Here is a 21448-nt window from a genome sequence, read left to right as displayed (position 1 = left end):
CACACTGTCCTCAAACATCTCATTTCCAGCACATCCATCCTCCTGCGCACAACTCTATCCATAGCCCACGCCTCGCAACCATACAACATTGTTGGAACCACTATTCCTTCAAACATACCCATTTTTGCTTTCCGAGATAATGTTCTCGACTTCCACACATTCTTCAAGGCTCCCAGGATTTTCGCCCCCTCCCCCACCCTATGATCCACTTCCGCTTCCATGGTTCCATCCGCTGCCAGATCCACTCCCAGATATCTAAAACACTTTACTTCCTTCAGTTTTTCTCCATTCAAACTTACCTCCCAATTGACTTGACCCTCAACCCTACTGTACCTAATTACCTCGCTCTTATTCACATTTACTCTTAACTTTCTTCTTTCACACACTTTACCAAACTCAGTCACCAGCTTCTGCAGTTTCCCACATGAATCAGCCACCAGCGCTGTATCATCAGCGAACAACAACTGACTCACTTCCCAAGCTCTCTCATCCCCAACAGACTTCATACTTGCCCCTCTTTCCAAAACTCTTGCATTCACCTCCCTAACAACCCCATCCATAAACAAATTAAACAACCATGGAGACATCACACACCCCTGCCGCAAACCTACATTCACTGAGAATCAATCACTTTCCTCTCTTCCTACACGTGCACATGCCTTACATCCTCGATAAAAACTTTTCACTGCTTCTAACAACTTGCCTCACACACCATATATTCTTAATACCTTCCACAGAGCATCTCTATCAACTCTATCATATGCCTTCTCCAGATCCATAAATGCTACATACAAATCCATTTGCTTTTCTAAGTATTTCTCACATACATTCTTCAAAGCAATACACTTTAGTTTTTAAAATACCTTTGCCTCTACTTATCTTAACATCTAATGGTAAATCATTATCACTTCTTCAGTGAATTTTATAGAAAGGCAAAAGTTGTTCAGTCCTGTTAAGAATAATCTAATATCTGAATGGATTGGCCAAAAACATAAGATGCCATCAACATATCTGCATTATACAACATTTTCTGGTTTCCTATCAAGCATTAATCTAGTTTCAAATACCCTAACTTATTTTCATTTTCATCATAATTATCAGATTAATGGTAAGAAATATGTATTCATTTCCTGACCTACCGATTCCTCTTATACATCTTCCAATCACTAGTACTCCTTCCCAGCAAATTTTCTTTCCCTAACAATTTAATTTCCTCATTCCATTACTCACCCTCACTCATTTGTCCACATCCCATCTTCTGCATGCTACACACTTCACCTCCACAATCTTCAAGCTCTGTAGTGGGGTTCAACATGGAGCAGTTCTTTCTCCAACACTTCAAACTTTCTAAATGACCAACCATAACCTCATGCACACTAATGTGGAAGTCCTTTCACACATATGTGACCTCAGAATCATATAACAGCACCATGACACTAATGAATCCACAACAAAAATACATCACTTTGAACAGAATGTCTGCATGCCCAGTGAAATCCAGAGTAACCCTCTTAATTTAGCACATACAGACATGACTCCATACTACACCTTCCCATCATTCTTAATGGTGAACCACTTCCACTCCACAGAACTCCAACCATACTGGGTATCACATATGACACATACACATAATATTTACTCCTCAAACCACAAACATTAACACAAATACTATAAACAATTTAAATGCCCTCAGAACAATTATCAGCACCAGCTTTCAACAAGAAAATCATTAGTTTATATACTCTACAAACAATTCATCTAATTCAGCCTAAACTACAGCTCATCTGCCTGGTCATTCACCCTTTCAAAAGCAAACGTATTAAAATTGCACTAACACAAATAAATGCACCCAAAACCCACACTGGCTGCCTAACGATCTCAAACATTCAATGCATACATAACGAAATAAAAATAGTTCAGATACAATCTCACTTCAAAAATGTTCACCACTCATTTATTTGCACCATACCCACCCATACCCCTTTATAACAAACCACCTACCCCAGTGGTATGTTATAAGGTCCTCTCTTTCTCTAACAAATACAATACTGACAAAACATATATACAGTACACAGCAATGACTCCTAGGCCAAACCTATATTTCCCCAGATATATCCATCTGAAACTAAGCTCCATAGATACACATAAGATAGTTACAGTCTACTGTTCATCAGCAGCAGGGTTTGACAGGGCTGTTAAACGCTGAAATCCCCTGATGATGATGCCATTCTCCTGGAGAAGTTTCATTACTTCTTCTTGGGCTTCACACATCTCACGAAGACTGTAGGTAATAAAGAGAATCAATAAGTACATTAATTGTCATACTCTCTAAACATGAGCAAAAAAACATGCTTTTCCTGTAAACACAGTACTTATCATCTAAGTTACAACATGGTATTAATGCCAGTTTTTAGTATCTATGTGCTGCACATTAATGAATTTGAGGTACAGTTAATTTCATCAAAGCAGCTTCTGTTTTCATTAAAATTGCTATCATCATTGAAGATTATAAATTAAATTTGTACTGTATTTAATGAAATATCAAATTCAATTATAAAGATAAAATCTATCTTTTTGAGAGTCTGTAAAGATTTCATTTAATCATATGACAGTCATAATACATTGATAAAACAAAATAGTACTCAAAGTGTATTCTGCCACAAGTGAACTTAGTTTAAAATTGTTCTTTATTGTATCAATTCACTGCATCATGTATGGCATTTTCCACTCCTGAAAAGGGAAACTGAGAGAGAAAATTGATACATTTTAATTCATCTGAAGTACATCTATCTCTTCCCTCCAGGAACTTCCTTCAGAGGGGGAACATGGCAAAAAAGTCTCCAAAATTTGTGAACTCTAGTGCCACTTCTTAACCTTTATTGACGTACCCTTAACAGCCCGTTGGCGGAGTGCAACGATAGTTCATCATTTCCAGAAGCTCCTACTGAACGTTCCTTCAGACTACTTCTCCTTGACGTGTTTACCTAATGTTCCAACCAACCTTTACCCACTACCTTTACCTGATGCTTCTACCTAAGTTGTGACAAGGTGAGATTGTATGTTTGTGGACAGAAAGCCAGCAGCCCACTTATGGGTGAGGCAGAAAGAAAAGACTGCCTCATGAATTAGAAAAGTAGTTTGCCAAAAAAAATCCAATACCGTTTGAAATATAGCTTTCATGCATCAGGTTTTATTTTTGGAAAAAATCCTATTGTGCGCTCATGGTTGGGATAAAGTACATCTGGCAGTGTGGTACAGTTTTCAAAGTCAGCTGAACATATCTACCATTTCAGTTACTTGGTAATCTTGTTATCAAGAGTAAAGGGATGCATCTTTTGCTTGCTGTCCTTGTGTTTAGTGATTTTCTCACTACTTCTATTCTGGGTGATATCATTTCTCTACTAGTAAATATCCATAGGTCGTTAGAAATCGTCCCAGGGAAGAAAAGGCCTATATCTTGCTTGAGAGCAAGAAAATGTGTCTATAAGTGAGATTTCAAGATATGCTGGCAGGGCCAAGTCCACAATCTGGAAACTTTTAACATCACCCTCCACAAAAAACTGGATCTGCTCAACATGACTCATAACCTGACAGAGATAAGTTTTTCAAAATATCATGTTTCAACTGATTATCAGTTGCCTTACTGTTTTTCCTAGGTCAACCAGACCCAGCATTTTCTGGGGGAATGATGTCAGATGGAAGCTCTAACAGGAGTCTGTCTGGATGGTGGACTCGGCCCTACAAGTGCGTATGAGTGGAGAATCTCTCATGCTCATGGAAAGACCACAGTGGAGAGAAATGCAGTATATGCTGCTCCTAGTTTTTGACTATGATCTATCTTTTTTTTTTCAGTCAATGAAATAATGTGGTGTTTAAGTTGCCACTTGAATTTCACATACAAAGAAAAAAAATTACTAACCTAGATTCCCAATCTTAAGAAAGGTTCCAAGCATTAATACTCTCCTTTCTTAAGCTAAACAACATTTGTACTCACCTATTTTTAACTTTTGCTTTATTGAGATCATCTTTCTTTGATTTCTGATTGCTTTTAGAGTCACCTGTTCTGCTCGTTGTCTGGCTATCTCCTAGGTCTTGAGTCTGAAAGGAAAATGCCAACTGTGTATGGTAGTTCATGAATCGACTTTCAGTAACATAATGCATGAGTCAACTTGCTATATTCACAAATAAAGTATGCGACTTATAAAACTGGAGAGCATTCTAATAGCACTTCTTATACAGTTAAGCATTATATACACTGAAGAGTGTAAGACTGAAGTGTGTGCAGTAATCTAAGTTGACATGCATACAATAAATATGACATGAAAGAAAACAACGGCCCAATTTACAAAAATCAAGTGACAGATAATAAAGTATGAGTAAAAAGTTGTGGGCTAACTGTTCAACTTTTATGAAACCATTTATGGCTGGTATCTGCAAGATCATTTACAAAAAGAGAGTGTCTAGTGTAAATTCATAGTTGACATATATGGTTTTGTAAATTCTTTTGCATGTTCTTTCCACTGTGCACTTACTAGTCTTGTGTCTATAATATAGTGATATAAGAAGTACAATGTTGCTTCAGAAAAGATACCCTAAAGTTTCCCTGCAAGTGTAACACCAGTGAAGAGGCTGAAAAGATTGATTTTTCTTGGGTTTTAAGTAAAATTTTAGGGTAGCCAGAAAAGAGGGAGTAATTTCCTACACTACTTATACACCACAAGGTTAGCAAACATATCAAGAGTATGAAACATGGAAAAAGATGTTGGTAGAGTTGCAAGTCCCCATTCATTTCCAATGATACTAATCCTTTAACATTCACAAATGAGGATCTTCATCATGTGATCAATGTTGAAAGACAAAAATCATTACACTGTAGATTTCAAAGCTATGTTCAGGGTGGAGGTAAGGAGGTGTGTGCTAAATGCTTTCATGTGACAATCACCTCAAGTTATCCAACATGCAAGATGTGGAGGAAAGTGTGCAGTTTGTGTTATTGCCATATTTAACAATTTCTGCTGATGTGTAACATTTATACAGTATCTGCATGTTACTGATAAAGTTATTAACTATTAAAGTATATTCATAAAGTATTTTGTTTACTAAGGAATAAAAGCAAAATGAAAATGATTCACTCAACAAATTAAATTGAAAAACACATATTATGAAAGCAACACTATTCACTCTTACCTCTTGCAGTAGTGGAGCATTAGCCACTCCATGGGTACTACGAGGTAAAATTACTTTTATGTTGTCTATCTCTCATTATGAAAGGATAAAAATGATATTTCTCACAGTTACAAAAATTCTTAAGGGAGGGAAAGAAAAGGTGTAACAGGGATGAAGTGATTGAAGTGGCAAAACATGTGCAGTACAAAGGTTAAGAAAGCCCTACCTCTTTACATCTAACATCAAGTGCAAAAGGAAGCTCTAGTATCAAGCTCCAGAGTAGAAAAAAAGCCTTTAATGATCCATGAAACTTTGGTGCATGTAAAAAGCATATCAAATTCAACCCTCACAGTATGTGGGTGTATAGGTTTGATTTTCAGTATAACCTACATGAAGAAATTACCCAGAAGCTGTAAGACAACAGGACCCACTTTTCCAAGCAGTCTTCTATCCTCCAGTTTCTCTAACCCAATGACTGCTGATGTGCTAAATACAGTATGGACAACATCTATCAACTGACTGTAAATGTGCCCAAAACAGTCCAGGACCATCAAAATTCCTGCATGCAGTAAGTAGAGGAGTAGTGAATTGTAAAACAATTGCTGGCATTTCAGACTATTTCCATGCCCTTGCCTATATTTTCTCAACACAGCTAGTCAGTATCCATCAAAATGTCAATGAGGAATGTACAACAATAGCACACTGCCAGGGAGCTGAGCAGCATAGGAATATCCTACCCAATGGGTAAAAGCCTATTACAATGGTAGTGACAAGTAAAACAGAGAGCAGATTAAAGACAAATGGAAAATTCAAATAATAATCAGAAAGAGGATAGATTCAAAATGTTGAGGTCTCTCAGTGTTTTCAATGATAAATTATATGAAAGCAAATATTGATCATACACAGTGGAGACCTTTAAATAAGGATGGAAGATGTAGATATAGTTTCAAAAAATGATTCATCTTTGTGTGCAACATGAACAATCATAAACCATTAGTTTCCATAAGAAGGCTGTTCACTGTCTCACACTAAACATGCGACAAGTGTACATATGATTACGTCGTGAGGTTTGTACACAGCTGATCATCCCTAAGCATGAATGAAACTAAAAGTAAAGAAATTGATTTTCAAAAGATTGTAAAGTTTTGTTGCAGCTACTTTCCAATCAGCAAAATGAGCATTAGACCTCCTTAAATGTCTCCTCTTTATTAAGAAAACCCTAAATGTATAGCTCTACCTCTTCAGATTTGCAGACATCTGTGGTTAGGTGTGGGGATCTGGATAGGAACATGTTTAGGTCAACCAAAACCTAGTTAGCTGGGACCTATCACACCATTAGATTCAATCATTCAAAACATGAAGAAATTTTTGTAATCCATCTCACTCTGGTCAAAAATGCCTTACACTGAACACCAAAGTGCAAAAAATTACAAGAATGGAAATAATAAGCATAAAGACTTCACTGGTAACCTCTATTTGGAGTCTGGCATCATCCTGAAGTTTTCTGTCTTTGATGGCTGCCAAAAGCTCTGAAAGAGTGTGGTGATAGCTATCTTCAGTGTCACCGAGAGTATCCTGGAAGGAGCTTAAGAGTGCCTCATGTTTCTCAACGTCAGCTTTTTCAATCTCAGTCTGGACACGTTGAACTTTGGCAACCCTGGAAGACATAAAATGAATTTGCATTTTTTAAAGATTAGAACAATTTTTGATTTTAGGAACAAATGAGTAAGAAAAGGCATTGATATCATGTTTAATATAGGTGGTATGTCCCACAAACTGTTCTGCCAATGAAGGGTATGTGTAGCTTAAAATTCTTCCACATATTGCAGCATCAGAAGAGTGAGTATATGTGTTTGTAATTACCAATCTGTACACTATTGATGTGGGAGGAAGATTCACACACATGGGTCCCCATTTCTTGGAGGAAGATTCACACACAAGGGTTCCCATTTCTTGAACTACCTTTACTATCAACAACTTTTTTAACATCTGCATACTGTATGGATTTACAGTTTCATTCCTTAGCTTATTCCAATCATCCACAACTCAGATACTACTCAAGGACTGCTTCACATCTTTCCTGTTATGTTTCTTGACTCATACACCTGTATCTCACAATGACCTTTGGTTACTATTTCTTTGCATCTTCAAAGAACTGATCACTGTTGATAAGTCAAAATGATTCAGAAACTTAAAGGTTGTAAACAGGTTTCCCATTCTTTTTTTTCATTGGTGGGCACATTTATGAACTTAAACCTCTTCCTGTAATCTAATTCTCTTATCTAAGGTACTAACTTTGTTGTCCTACATTGGAACCTGTCCTTTGGATATTTATGTTTTTTGAATGTAGTGACCAAATATGATATACATATTCCAATTTAGGTTAGGATTAATTGCAAATAGTTTATTCAACATTTCCTTTTCCATGAATCTATGTAATGACTAATAGATAATATGACTCCTTAAAAATTCTCAAGACATGGTGTTCTGGTCATACACTGAGTATTGGGTAGACCCCCAAGTGTATGTAACACAGATTTTTGCAGCTTGTTTTCTGCGAGACTGCTATCTTAATGGAGCCCTCTTCTGCTGAGTCTCAATTTCACTGATTTGCATCTATCTGATTTGAATTTCAACAACCATATAACTTGCCAACTCTAGAGTTTGTCTAGGTTCCTTTGTATGTTGATCCATTTCTGCTCATTCCTTACTTCTCACACAATTTAGCATCATCAGCAAACATATTCAGAAAGGAATCCATCCCTTCTAGTTAAGGTATCAAAATAGATTAATAATATTAATGGCCCTAAGAGTGAGTACTACAGCATGTCACTGTTTACCCCAACCCACTTGAAGAAGAGCTCCTCTGATATGTGCCCTACATTCCCTTCCAATACGATTATTTTCTATATACTGGAGGAGTCATCCCCTTATGTCTGCTTGAAAATCCAGCCACTTTACCACCCTCATGTGTGGCACAGCATTAAATGCCTTCTGGCACACATACCACCCATCTTGTCTAAAACAGAACTCATCCTTTCATAACCATCTAAAAGAATTGTTAAGCATGACCACTTTTCTCTGAATCCATATTGCTGAATGGTTATTGGGTATCCATAAACAAGCATGGGTTTTCAGAAAAGAGGAGTGAATGTTGGGGTGAAGAAGGTGGTGAGAGTAAGTGAGCTTGGGAAGGAGACCTGTGTGGGGAAGTACCAGGAGAGACTGTGTACAGAATGGAAAAAGGTGAGAACAATGGAAGTAAGGGGAGTCGGGGAGGAATGGGATGTATTTAGGGAATCAGTGATGGATTGCGCAAAAGATGCTTGTGGCATGAGAAGAGTGGGAGGTGGGCTGTTTAGAAAGGGTAGTGTGTGGTGGGATGAAGAAGTAAGAGTATTAGTGAAAGAGAAGAGAGAGGCATTTGGACGATTTTTGCAGGGAAAAAATGAAATTGAGTGGGAGAAGTATAAAAGAAAGAGACAGGAGGTCAAGAGAAAGGTGCAAGAGGTGAAAAAAAGGGCAAATGAGAGTTGGGGTGAGAGACTATCAGTAAATTTTAGGGAGAATAAAAAGATGTTCTGGAAGGAGGTAAATAGGGTGCGTAAGACAAGGGAGCAAATGGGAACTTCAGTGAAGGGCGTAAATGGGGAGGTGATAACAAGTAGCGGTGATGTGAGAAGGAGATGGAATGAGTATTTTGAAGGTTTGTTGAATGTGTCTGATGACAGAGTGGCAGATATAGGGTGTTTTGGTCGAGGTGGTGTGCAAAGTGAGAGGGTTAGGGAAAATGATTTGGTAAACAGAGAAGAGGTAGTAAAAGCTTTGCGGAAGATGAAAGCTGGCAAGGCAGCAGGTTTGGATGGTATTGCAGTGGAATTTATTAAGAAAGGGGGTGACTGTATTGTTGACTGGTTGGTAAGGTTATTTAATGTATGTATGACTCATGGTGAGGTGCCTGAGGATTGGCGGAATGCGTGCATAGTGCCATTGTACAAAGGCAAAGGGGATAAGAGTGAGTGCTCAAATTACAGAGGTATAAGTTTGTTGAGTATTCCTGGTAAATTATATGGGAGGGTATTGATTGAGAGGGTGAAGGCATGTACAGAGCATCAGATTGGGGAAGAGCAGTGCGGTTTCAGAAGTGGTAGAGGATGTGTGGATCAGGTGTTTGCTTTGAAGAATGTATGTGAGAAATACTTAGAAAAGCAAATGGATTTGTATGTAGCATTTATGGATCTGGAGAAGGCATATGATAGAGTTGATAGAGATGCTCTGTGGAAGGTATTAAGAATATATGGTGTGGGAGGCAAGTTGTTAGAAGCAGTGAAAAGTTTTTATCGAGGATGTAAGGCATGTGTACGTGTAGGAAGAGAGGAAAGTGATTGGTTCTCAGTGAATGTAGGTTTGCGGCAGGGGTGTGTGATGTCTCCATGGTTGTTTAATTTGTTTATGGATGGGGTTGTAAAGGAGGTAAATGCAAGAGTCCTGGAAAGAGGGGCAAGTATGAAGTCTGTTGGGGATGAGAGAGCTTGGGAAGTGAGTCAATTGTTGTTCGCTGATGATACAGCGCTGGTGGCTGATTCATGTGAGAAACTGCAGAAGCTGGTGACTGAGTTTGGTAAAGTGTGTGGAAGAAGAAAGTTGAGAGTAAATGTGAATAAGAGCAAGGTTATTAGGTACAGTAGGGGTGAGGGTCAAGTCAATTGGGAGGTGAGTTTGAATGGAGAAAAACTGGAGGAAGTGAAGTGCTTTAGATATCTGGGAGTGGATCTGTCAGCGGATGGAACCATGGAAGCGGAAGTGGATCATAGGGTGGGGGAGGGGGCGAAAATTTTGGGAGCCTTGAAAAATGTGTGGAAGTCGAGAACATTATCTCGGAAAGCAAAAATGGGTATGTTTGAGGGAATAGTGGTTCCAACAATGCTGTATGGTTGCGAGGCGTGGGCTATGGATAGAGATGTGCGCAGGAGGATGGATGTGCTGGAAATGAGATGTTTGAGGACAATGTGTGGTGTGAGGTGGTTTGATCGAGTAAGTAACGTAAGGGTAAGAGAGATGTGTGGAAATAAAAAGAGCGTGGTTGAGAGAGCAGAAGAGGGTGTTTTGAAATGGTTTGGGCACATGGAGAGAATGAGTGAGGAGAGATTGACCAAGAGGATATATGTGTCGGAGGTGGAGGGAACGAGGAGAAGAGGGAGACCAAATTGGAGGTGGAAAGATGGAGTGAAAAAGATTTTGTGTGATCGGGGCCTGAACATGCAGGAGGGTGAAAGGAGGGCAAGAAATAGAGTGAATTGGAGTCATGTGGTATATAGGGGTTGACGTGCTGTCAGTGGATTGAAGCAAGGCATGTGAAGCGTCTGGGGTAAACCATGGAAAGCTGTGTAGGTATGTATATTTGCGTGTGTGGACGTGTGTATGTACATGTGTATGGGGGGGGGGGGTTGGGCCATTTCTTTCGTCTGTTTCCTTGCGCTACCTCGCAAACGCGGGAGACAGCGACAAAGTATAAAAAAAAAAAAAAAAAAAAAAAAAAAAAAATATATATGTATATATATATATATATGAATGTTGAGTATTCCTGGTAAATTATATGGGAGGGTATTGATTGAGAGGGTGAAGGCATGTACAGAGCATCAGATTGGGGAAGAGCAGTGTGGTTTCAGAAGTGGTAGAGGATGTGTTGATCAGGTGTTTGCTTTGAAGAATGTATGTGAGAAATACTTAGAAAAGCAAATGGATTTGTATGTAGCATTTATGGATCTGGAGAAGGCATATGATAGAGTTGATAGAGATGCTCTGTGGAAGGTATTAAGAATATATGGTGTGGTAGGAAAGTTGTTAGAAGCAGTGAAAAGTTTTTATCGAGGAGGTAAGGCATGTGTACGTGTAGGAAGAGAGGAAAGTGATTGGTTCTCAGTGAATGTAGGTTTGCGGCAGGGGTGTGTGATGTCTCCATGGTTGTTTAATTTGTTTATGGATGGGGTTGTTAGGGAGGTAAATGCAAGAGTTTTGGAAAGAGGGGCAAGTATGAAGTCTGTTGGGGATGAGAGAGCTTGGGAAGTGAGTCAGTTGTTGTTCACTGATGATACAGCGCTGGTGGCTGATTCATGTGAGAAACTGCAGAAGCTGGTGACTGAGTTTGGAAAAGTGTGTGGAAGAAGAAAATTAAGAGTAAATGTGAATAAGAGCAAGGTTATTAGGTACAGTAGGGTTGAGGGTCAAGTCAATTGGGAGGTGAGTTTGAATGGAGAAAAGCTGGAGGAAGTGAAGTGTTTTAGATATCTGGGAGTGGATCTGGCAGCGGATGGAACCATGGAAGCGGAAGTGGATCATAGGGTGGGGGAGGGGGCGAAAATCCTGGGGGCCTTGAAGAATGTGTGGAAGTCGAGAACATTATCTCGGAAAGCAAAAATGGGTATGTTTGAAGGAATAGTGGTTCCAACAATGTTGTATGGTTGCGAGGCGTGGGCTATGGATAGAGTTGTGCGCAGGAGGATGGATGTGCTGGAAATGAGATGTTTGAGGACAATGTGTGGTGTGAGGTGGTTTGATCGAGTGAGTAACATAAGGGTAAGAGAGATGTGTGGAAATAAAAAGAGCGTGGTTGAGAGAGCAGAAGAGGGTGTTTTGAAGTGGTTTGGGCACATGGAGAGAATGAGTGAGGAAAGATTGACCAAGAGGATATATGTGTCGGAGGTGGAGGGAACAAGGAGAAGAGGGAGACCAAATTGGAGGTGGAAAGATGGAGTGAAAAAGATTTTGTGTGATCGGGGCCTGAGCATGCAGGAGGGTGAAAGGAGGGCAAGGAATAGAGTGAATTGGAGCGATGTGGTATACCGGGGTTGACGTGCTGTCAGTGAATTGAAGCAGGGCATGTGAAGCGTCTTTGGTAAACCATGGAAAGCTGTGTAGGTATGTATATTTGCGTGTGTGGACGTTTGTATATACATATGTATGGGGGGGGGTTGGGCCATTTCTTTCGTCTGTTTCCTTGCGCTACCTCGCAAACGCGGGAGACAGCGAGAAAGTATAATAAAAAAAAAAAATAAACAAGCATTAACTGATTTCACTGAGTGGTTTGGAAATGTACTAGGTATATATTCTGGGATTAGTGTAAGAGAAAGAACAACGAAGGAGTTGACACTTCTGCTAAATAAGTTGTGGAAATGTGTGATGTGACTTGATGAGGGTGAAATGAAAGTGGATTACGAGAGGTGGGTGATCGTTTGTGTTCATGCATCTTGTGACCATTCCCCTAATGGGCAATTTAAGAATACAAATGCAATCAACATGGCTATATTTTCTCATACATTCTATTTCTTTTCTTTTTTTTTATTTTTTCTTCATAACAGCTCACTATATCCTTCCTTAATGAGGAAGTGCTAAGAAGAGAAGAAAAGTGGTTCATGCTCACCTTCACCAGAAAATGATAAGGCATCCTACTTGCTGCCCCTCACAGTACACTCATAAGCAAAAACCTCTCTTTTCTATATCTGTGAATTATTATATAATACAATAATCCCCGCTAACCCCAATTCCATTCATCCACACATACTTATGTAGATACTTTCTAAACCAAGTATTCCCAATCGCAAATCCTTTATCCAGCATAAAACTCAAGAAGCTATTCCCCACTTTCAATTACACTTTAACATTTCTACTTACCTTTACAAAGTATTTTATCAGTGTCTGCAACATATGACAAATCTAATAAACCATTGTAACTCACATCCGTCATTCTCAAGCCTGACTCCCTCCCTCTATCCATTTCATAAATCCTATCTTCTGGCATTGTACATATGGTTACAGCTTTAAATCTAAGATACATGACAATTATGAAACAATAATACTGGACCTCAACTTTCACCTAAAGTGCTCATTCCACTATCTACAAAAACTGCTTTTTCCTCTTTATATAATCCACCACTTTATATCATTTCAACACACTAAGCAATACAAGAAATTCACAAACTTCATATACTCTTCTATGATCACCTACAAGGCCTTGACCATTCCTTCCATTGAAACAGGGTGCCTTATGCATTAACTTTCCCATTCAAATTCACTTACCACACATCACATACCAGTGCTGAAGAAAAAAAAAAAAAAAAAAGCTTACCAAATATTAAAGAAAACTCTTATTGTCAGTTTGGTTAATTCAAGCCCTTGGTATCCTCAGCTCTCTCATTGTTGAGACTAAATGTAAGTAACTTTTCTAGTGCTTTGAATCACATTGTTAATAGCATAACAAAATAGTACTGATAACCACTCACTTGCACCAATCTGCAAGATTATCTGTTGTGTGATGCAAAGTAGCAGTGACAGAAGCCAGCAAAGTCTCCAAACTTTTTGCTGTCTCCTTCATCTTCATCTTCTCCAACAAGTGAAACTGCTCATCATTAAAGGTCAGTGCTGATAGAGGAATGAAATGCAAAAAAATAATTAATGGTTTTAATTCTTCACCCTTCAATCTTTAAACCAACTAATCTACATGAAACTTATTTCAAGGACTCTGAAAGTAAGCCTCCTAGATTAATAAGATACTTTGATACACAGAAAAATTTTAAGCAGCTCTGTGGTTAGTGTTTCAATTCAAATGTGTTTGGTCAAAGCTGACACCTGAGATTCCTTTTCTTTCATACTACATACTCTTAAACTTCACGGATCAAATTAGCATTATGCACAGAAATAAAAAGTGTGGGTGAGGCTTAAGTGAATAGCATGGAAAATGTCTCTATGGAACACTACATGATGGTTACCTCCCTATGATTTTCAAAATGCTATTTGCACCAAATGTAAAGGTTAGAGATATAATGTCAAGGAGAAAAGTGACATCTGCTTAGTGAGCCAGCACTTTAGTGGTTGTCAAGTTCCACTCCTCTAACCCAGGTAGCTGTCTTTTCTTTCTACCTCACTAACATGTGGACTACTAGCATTCTGTCTACAAACACACAAACTCTCCTTGTCATATATAATACCTGACAATACAACTCAGACAGCTCATTCTTCATAACTCGTAGATTTTCCTGGTGTGAGCACTATGTGCCAGCCCTGCCTTTTGGCAAAATGGTAGGAGCAGTAGATAGAAGTAGATGGTAAGAACATTTAGGCAGGATTACTAGGTAGAAAAAATAGGTAGAAGCAGTAGGTAGGAGCATGAGATAGTAGTCATTAAAAACACTAGATAGGAGCCTCTGCAAGCACTGTGTTATACTTGCCCTTTGGTAGTGGCCTGTTAAGGGTGAGGCACTAACGGTTAAGTGGCACTGGAGTTCTTTAGTTATGGAGGCTGTTGCTGTGGCCACTCCTTTGAAGGAGTTCCATTAGGAACAAGCATCAGAGACATAGATAGATAGATAGATAGATAGAAATTTTATGGAATGAGCTAAGCAAAACTTTTCAGCAGAAAGTAACTTCATAAAAGCAAGTATCACTGTTTACCTCAGGCTTTTTGTCTTGAAATTTCTACTGAATGATTTTATTGCATAACTTACTTCTTGCTGCTCTGTCTCTTAGAAGATGCTGCCATGACTCCCGTAGTTTAGTAACATGCGTTGCAGCCTTGTTCGGTGCTCGCTCTACTGCTGCAGCATCACTCCTTACCTGCTCCCACTGGCGACGAAGTTGTGCCCCAACTACTACTCTTTCATAGAGCTGGTTTACCACAGGCACTATAGCATTCAAAGAGTCACGTACCTATAAAAAATAACATAGTCTGTGCAACCTAATCATATCATCAAATATAGAAATACACAAAATGCAAACTTTACAAGACTATTTTTTCATTATATATTGTAGAATATCATGATCCAGGTTTAGGTGCCACATGGTGATGGTTCTGAACAACAAGGGACTTCAAAACAATACATCTATATTCATCATCAAGAATACATAATCTTCTCAAAAAAAATAAATGACTCATTAAAAAATAATTTTGAGTACACAGCACATCTTATCAAATCTTTTCTACTGTCTATTGTTATGAAAAGCTATTCATATGTAATATGTTTACTCTGTATTCTAACTTATACATCATAAGCCCACAAACTTGTAAAAAATGGGGTGAACACTTTTTCAAGAAACAAAAAATTCTGTAAAATAAGAATAAATAGAGAGCTTAGGTACCATGTATCAATAATTATATTTATGGCAAAATGAACAATAGAAGGTAAATAAAGACAAATCATAATACACATGGTAAAATCATAAGTCTTCAAAAATCAATAAGATAAGTCAGCATATAAAAGAAAATTCACAAAATAATTTTAAAAATTTGTAATTATGAAAAGCAGTTACAGTATTCCACAAATCATTAAAGATATTTACCTCTCTATAAAAAAGCTTTACAAAGGAGTTACAGTATTCCACAAATCACTAAAGGTATTTACCTCTCTATAAAGAAGCTTTGCAGAGTTTAGTTACTTGAGTTCTGTACATGTTTTACTACTGTACATGCAAATATGCATCATCTTAGTCATCATATCAACATAACAATATGGAAAAAAATTTCTACCTTTTGCATTAAAACACAACCTTGTTAAATTCTGACATTTTGTGGACTCCATAAAGTTCCTCTTATAGTCGTGTGTATCTTTCTGTTCAATGTAAAAGCTTTTATCTTCAAGTACCACTAGGATTTCCATAAACTGGTTTTACTTATTCTTCTTTTCTTTTCTTTCATACTATTTGCCATTTCCCGCGATAGCGAGGTAGCGTTAAGAACAGAGGACTGGGTCTTTGAGGGAATATCCTCACCTGGCCCTCTTCTCTGTTCCTTCTTTTGGGAAAAAAAAAAAAAAAAATCAATATTCCTTAGCTATGAGTCTCAACATCCTCCTCTGCCTGATGTTTCAATTTCCTTACATAAAACTAAAAGACTATCTTTCCTCATATATACTCCTAACCACACCTAAGCTCTTAATGTGCCAGGGATAATACAACTGTCAAAGAGGAAAATCTTACCCAAATAATTGTCAATCATAGCTGAGGAATACAATGGGGCTGCACAAAATGCATAAATAAAAAGATGAGCATATGATGAGAAGTTCTATGGTCAAAATGGTGGGTCATGCTGGCAAGACAGTGATACAAAAGAGAATTTCAATCCCTTGCAACTGATTGATGGATGAGTCTCTCTTGGAACTAATCCAAAAACACTTTAAGTACAAGGAGTCCAAGCTAGCAGGATCTCAAGAGTACTTATACGAGACATAAACTCAGCCCAGAAGAAGGCCTCAGTGAAGAAATCCCCAAGGTTCCTTACACACACACACACACACACACACACACACACACATCTTCCCAAGTCCTCTCCAAATATGTTCTTCCCACCATAAAATCCTACATGCAAGTTTAGTTTTTCCTAGATTATTTCATCTCTATCTACTTTTGTTTCCATTTTGGATACACATATACAAACATATTTATCTTCCTCCATATCTTGTAACATCTTCCTAAACTCTTTGTCGCAGTAAAAGGGTTATGACCTCCTTAGTCTTCCACATATTACCTTCTTCCACACCTTTCCACACAACCTCTTTCAATCTATATCACATCCATGTACTCTCGGTCACTACCCTCCTCCCACATTTTTCCATCTGATAAATGTATCACTCTTACTCCAAACACATCATACCTTCTATCCTTAAATGACAATTAAAACAAGACATAAACTTAGAGCACAGTGACAGATTATATTGGCTATTTTTCTTAAAACAAAGAGATGATGACTACAGTAAACTAGTGATGCTGATATGAGTTAAAGCCTACATCAAAATAGTGTAGATATTCATAGATCAGCACAATTAACACCAATACACAAAGGGGGTCTAATCTAATATCAAAGTAAATGAGACCAGCGAACTAACACCTAATATACTTAAAGTATGTGAGAGTAACAAAAATAAAACATCAAAACACTTGATATAAAACCACATATAGAAATAGCAATGCACACTTGTACCAGGGAAATGCACACAAACTCAACTACTGGTCCATTAAACAAATATTTTTGGAACTACTGTGAAGAAAGAGAATGAATACTGTTTTTCTCGACACTGCAAGGGCATCTAACGAATTAAACTGTAAGATTCTATAAGAAGGAAAAATGAAACAAGATATCAGAAGTATGATATAAGACGGATCAGGGAATTTCTAACAAAAAGAAAATTCAGAGTAGTATTAAATGGAACATGTCTGATTAAGATTTTCTATCTGGTATACCATATGGACCAGCTTTAACCTCAATATTGTTTATCATTAAGATATAAGACACAGACAGGGAAGTAAACAAAAATAGTTTAAATCTTTAGAGATGACACCTGAGTCAGCAAAATGACAGAGTAAGGGGAAGCCAAAGAGCGCATGCAAATAGACTTGATATAATTTACATACAGACAGAATAAAACCTAAAGGAATTGAATGAAGAAAAATGGATTGGATGGTCAGGGAGGTACATGCAAGAGTACTGGAGAGAGAAGCAGGCATACAGTATGCTGAGGTGGGGGGTTGTGAGGGGTGATTTGGGGTGTGTGTGTGTGTGTGTGTGTGTGTGTGTGTGTGTGTGTGTGTGTGTGTGTGTGTGTGTGTGGATGGTGGTGGGGGGCTTGGGGGCATCACTGGTAAGTTATTTTTTTTGCCTATAACAAGGCACTGGTGGCAAATTCAAGCAAGAAACTGTGTGAAAGAAGAAATTTTAGAGCAAATGTGAATAAAAGCAAGGTTATTAAATTTAGCAATGAAGAAACACAGATTATTTGGAGTACATGTCTGAATGGAAAGAACTTGGAGGAAGATGAGTGCTTTTGATACCTGGGAGTGGATATGACAGCAAAAAAAAATGATCCACAACAGAAGTGAATAAAATTTCCCAATCGTACCCACACAGCATGGATTCAGACCCAAAAACTTTACCATTATATTACACACTAAGCTCATACAATACATCATAGATGGACTGATCCAACCACAACTCCCCCTCCTGTACAGCAGTGACTAGTGGCAATAGAAAACAAAGGATTTAACACTCCTCAGACACATCCTCACACAAAAAGTACATGATACTTGTTTTAATGACAATTAGTGGTTGGCCAACTTCACATCCAGCTGCCATGCCAATGTCACTCATACTTTGAATCACTTAAATTCTACAATGGACTTCCCTTGGGAGCAGTTCTTTCTCCAACTCCCATCATTCTCTTCCTACATAACCTCTCATTGCAGCAGGCAAACCTCAACATGAAGATCCTTTTATATGCAAAAGACCTCACAGTCACATAACATCAAACATGCAGTTCTACATCACACATTTGGAACAAAAGCTCATCCAGAAAAGAATGTCTGCATCTCTAGTTACCTTGAGTGGATAATCTCTCTCGCTGAGCAAGATACCATCCATTCTGGACATCACATAAGACACACATGACATGACATTTGCTCCCAAACCTTAACATCAACAGAAAAGCAGCACATGTACCAAATACCCTAACAACACTGACTTGCACCAGAGTTGGATAAGAAAATGAATCCTTCAACATCCTTTACAAACAATTCATCCACTTCATTCTAAACTATGCCTGACCTATGTGGTCTTCCACTTTCATAAAAATAGATACAGATGATCGTCAACTTATGATGGTTTGAACTATGACTTTTTGACTTTAAGATGGTGCAACAGTGATACACATTCAGTAGAAACAATACTTTGAATTTTGAACTTTGATCTTTTCCTGGGCTAGCAATATGTGGTGCAATAGTCTCATGGTGCTGCGCAGTAGTAGCAAGCTCAGATTCCAGTCAGTCACATGACCATGAGTGTAAACAACTGTATTACATGTAATAAATATTTTCGACATACGATATTTTCAACTTACCATGGGTTCATCGGAATGTAACCCCATCATAGGTTGGGGATCATCTGTACAACAAAGCTACAAATCAAACAAAATAGTGCATTCAGAACAATCACCAGCTGCATTGCAACCACAAACTCTGAACACCTTCATAATGATACAAAGCTCCTCCCACTATAGTCGCATGTCAACATGCTCACCACTCAATTCTATGCAACTGCACTAGACCCCTTGCCATGCAAGACAAATGGAGTGGCTATAAAGTTTTATTTAGGAAATTAAGGAACATCTCAGGAATAAGCATCCAAATCTTAAAAATTATTTGGGTTGTTGAGGAACACATCAGATCAACCAAGAACCAATGATTACAAAAGAACAGTGGCAGCAGAAGGCAGCTCCACAACTCAGGCAAGCTATGCAGTGAGCATTATGCGCAAGCTATCACCCAAGGCAAAATAATGTCATAGGCTCTCATAAGTAAGTATCCTTCTCTTACACCATGAACATCATAAGCTCTTAATCTCATGTCCTTAACATTTTACCTCTATCCTTGTGTATGAGACCTTCTTGTTACTAATGTGTCATCTGCCTTAATCTAGCTAGGGCTGGAAACAAACCAAACACATCATATCCTACAAGAACTCAAAGTCATCTTTTCCAGCAAAATGACACTCATATGTCTTGAAAGAATTCTGAACAAAACTACATTTATCTCAGAGGAAAATATCAAAGTAAAAATTAATGACAAAACAAGAAAAACAATAAGAAAACTATAGAATTACAGAATAAAAGTAACTACCTGGAAATCCCAAACAGTGTCTGCCCCATCAGTCCCACCTTCAATAAAGTGATGATACATATGTGACTGCTTTACCACTTGTTGTTCAGAGTAATGAAGTGCCTGTGCTCAGGATCTGTGCTATGTTGCTTCAGTTAATTACTATCATAAATTTTCACACTCACCACCTTATCTTCATCACTTGCCCTATTCACCAGCTCCTCTAGCCTCTCAATTCCAGGTTGTGAGGACTCCTAGGATGCCATCACAATCATTTAATAGCAAATACAGTACAGTTTCAAACCACTCAGCTTTAATGGTAATTCAAATCAAGTAATAATACATTAGAGGAGAATTACCTAAAAAAAAAAAGGTGAAATTCTGTATGCTGTAAGGCATCAGAAAGATATGAAATACAGGGTGAATTCAAAATACATGAGATGTTAATCATCTTTTGAACTAAATTTATATAATGTATCCTTTATCATGTGAAAAACATTTTGAAAATATCAGTACACAGTAACTCAGCAAAATAGTAACTGATAATGATTGTCCATAATGTGGAGAGAATATCAACTCTTTCACTGCTCCATGTTTCATATGTCAAGTTAAGGCAATATAGTTCCATGTCATATAACATTTTATTGAATCCCATCATCATTCAATATCCTAGATGATGTTTGCTTCCACTAATTATCCACAGGAGTCACTAGCAGTCTACCACCAAAGCTGAAAATTTTATCATGCATCTCAATCACCCACAGACTGTCAACAATAGTACACTCATCTCATCTTGATGCAGTGCCAGATTTAGATGCCTACTTTTGTAGTCATTCCTCTTGTATGAGGGGTTTTATTTTCCAATAGATTTGATTGTTTTTCATTAATTCATGCAAATATAAAAAAGCCATTAATATGTGTACTATAAATGTGGGGAGGAAGGGTGTTGTTGGATTCCACCTGCTCGAGGTTAATTCACATCTTGGCTTCATCAAACAACAACTGACTCATCTCCCATGCACCCCAACGCCGAACAGACTTCATACTAATAACACACGTCTGCTGCAGACTTACTTTCACCTGGAACCACTCACCATCCTCTTTAATACTCACACACATGCTTCCTCTCTTGAGAAAAACCCTTCAGTGCTTCTTGCAGCTTTCCTCTCACAAAACATATTTGCACCACCTCCACAGAGCATCTCTATCCTACCCTATCTTAGGCTTTTACCAGATCCATTAATACAACATAAAAGTCCTTTTGTTTCTCTAAGTGTTTCTTGCACACATTCTTCAAAGCAGTTACCTGATCTACATATCTTCTACCACTCCTGAAGCCAACAGGAGTCCCTTCTATCCACATAAGGCTCCTGCAGCATTAAGGAAACCGTCCGCATCCATCAGTCAGAGTCACTGGTCATAAAGTGTTGTGATGTTGCATGTGCATCTATGTGCAGAGAGTTCCAGGGCAAATGAGCAGTAAGTGTTCAGTGCCTTCTACGGTGTTTGTAGCATTATAGTGAAGGGTGATGTCCATAGCCTGAGCAAGATAATGTGACTTGGGTGTATCTTGGGAGTTTGGGTTTCTGATGAATGTATGTCTGGTGGGCTAGAGTTTAAAACAGTGTTAGGAGGTCGGATGTTTAGT

General features: G+C 38.2%; 1 protein-coding gene across 2 annotated transcripts in view; it reads right to left on the bottom strand.

Moving 5' to 3' along the window:
- Nucleotides 1-1220: 1220 nt before the first annotated feature.
- Nucleotides 1221-21448, bottom strand: part of IKKepsilon (I-kappaB kinase epsilon) — a 52832-nt gene continuing 32604 nt past the window's right edge. The window contains exons 12-16 of one of the 2 annotated variants that reach the window (XM_071684614.1): nucleotides 14667-14868; nucleotides 13446-13584; nucleotides 6637-6823; nucleotides 3995-4098; nucleotides 1221-2281 (exon numbers count right to left, since the gene is read on the bottom strand). In XM_071684614.1, the coding sequence (XP_071540715.1) occupies nucleotides 2161-2281; nucleotides 3995-4098; nucleotides 6637-6823; nucleotides 13446-13584; nucleotides 14667-14868 (753 nt within the window). In that variant the 3' untranslated portion in view covers nucleotides 1221-2160. The remainder of the gene's footprint in view (nucleotides 2282-3994; nucleotides 4099-6636; nucleotides 6824-13445; nucleotides 13585-14666; nucleotides 14869-21448) is intronic. The other variant, XM_071684613.1, reaches the window with a different exon arrangement.

This window comes from Panulirus ornatus, chromosome 38, assembly GCF_036320965.1.
Source record: "Panulirus ornatus isolate Po-2019 chromosome 38, ASM3632096v1, whole genome shotgun sequence".
Lineage (NCBI taxonomy): Eukaryota > Metazoa > Arthropoda > Malacostraca > Decapoda > Palinuridae > Panulirus > Panulirus ornatus.
The sequence above is the reverse complement of the archived record's forward strand: the minus strand, read 5'-3'. Positions and strand labels throughout refer to the sequence as shown.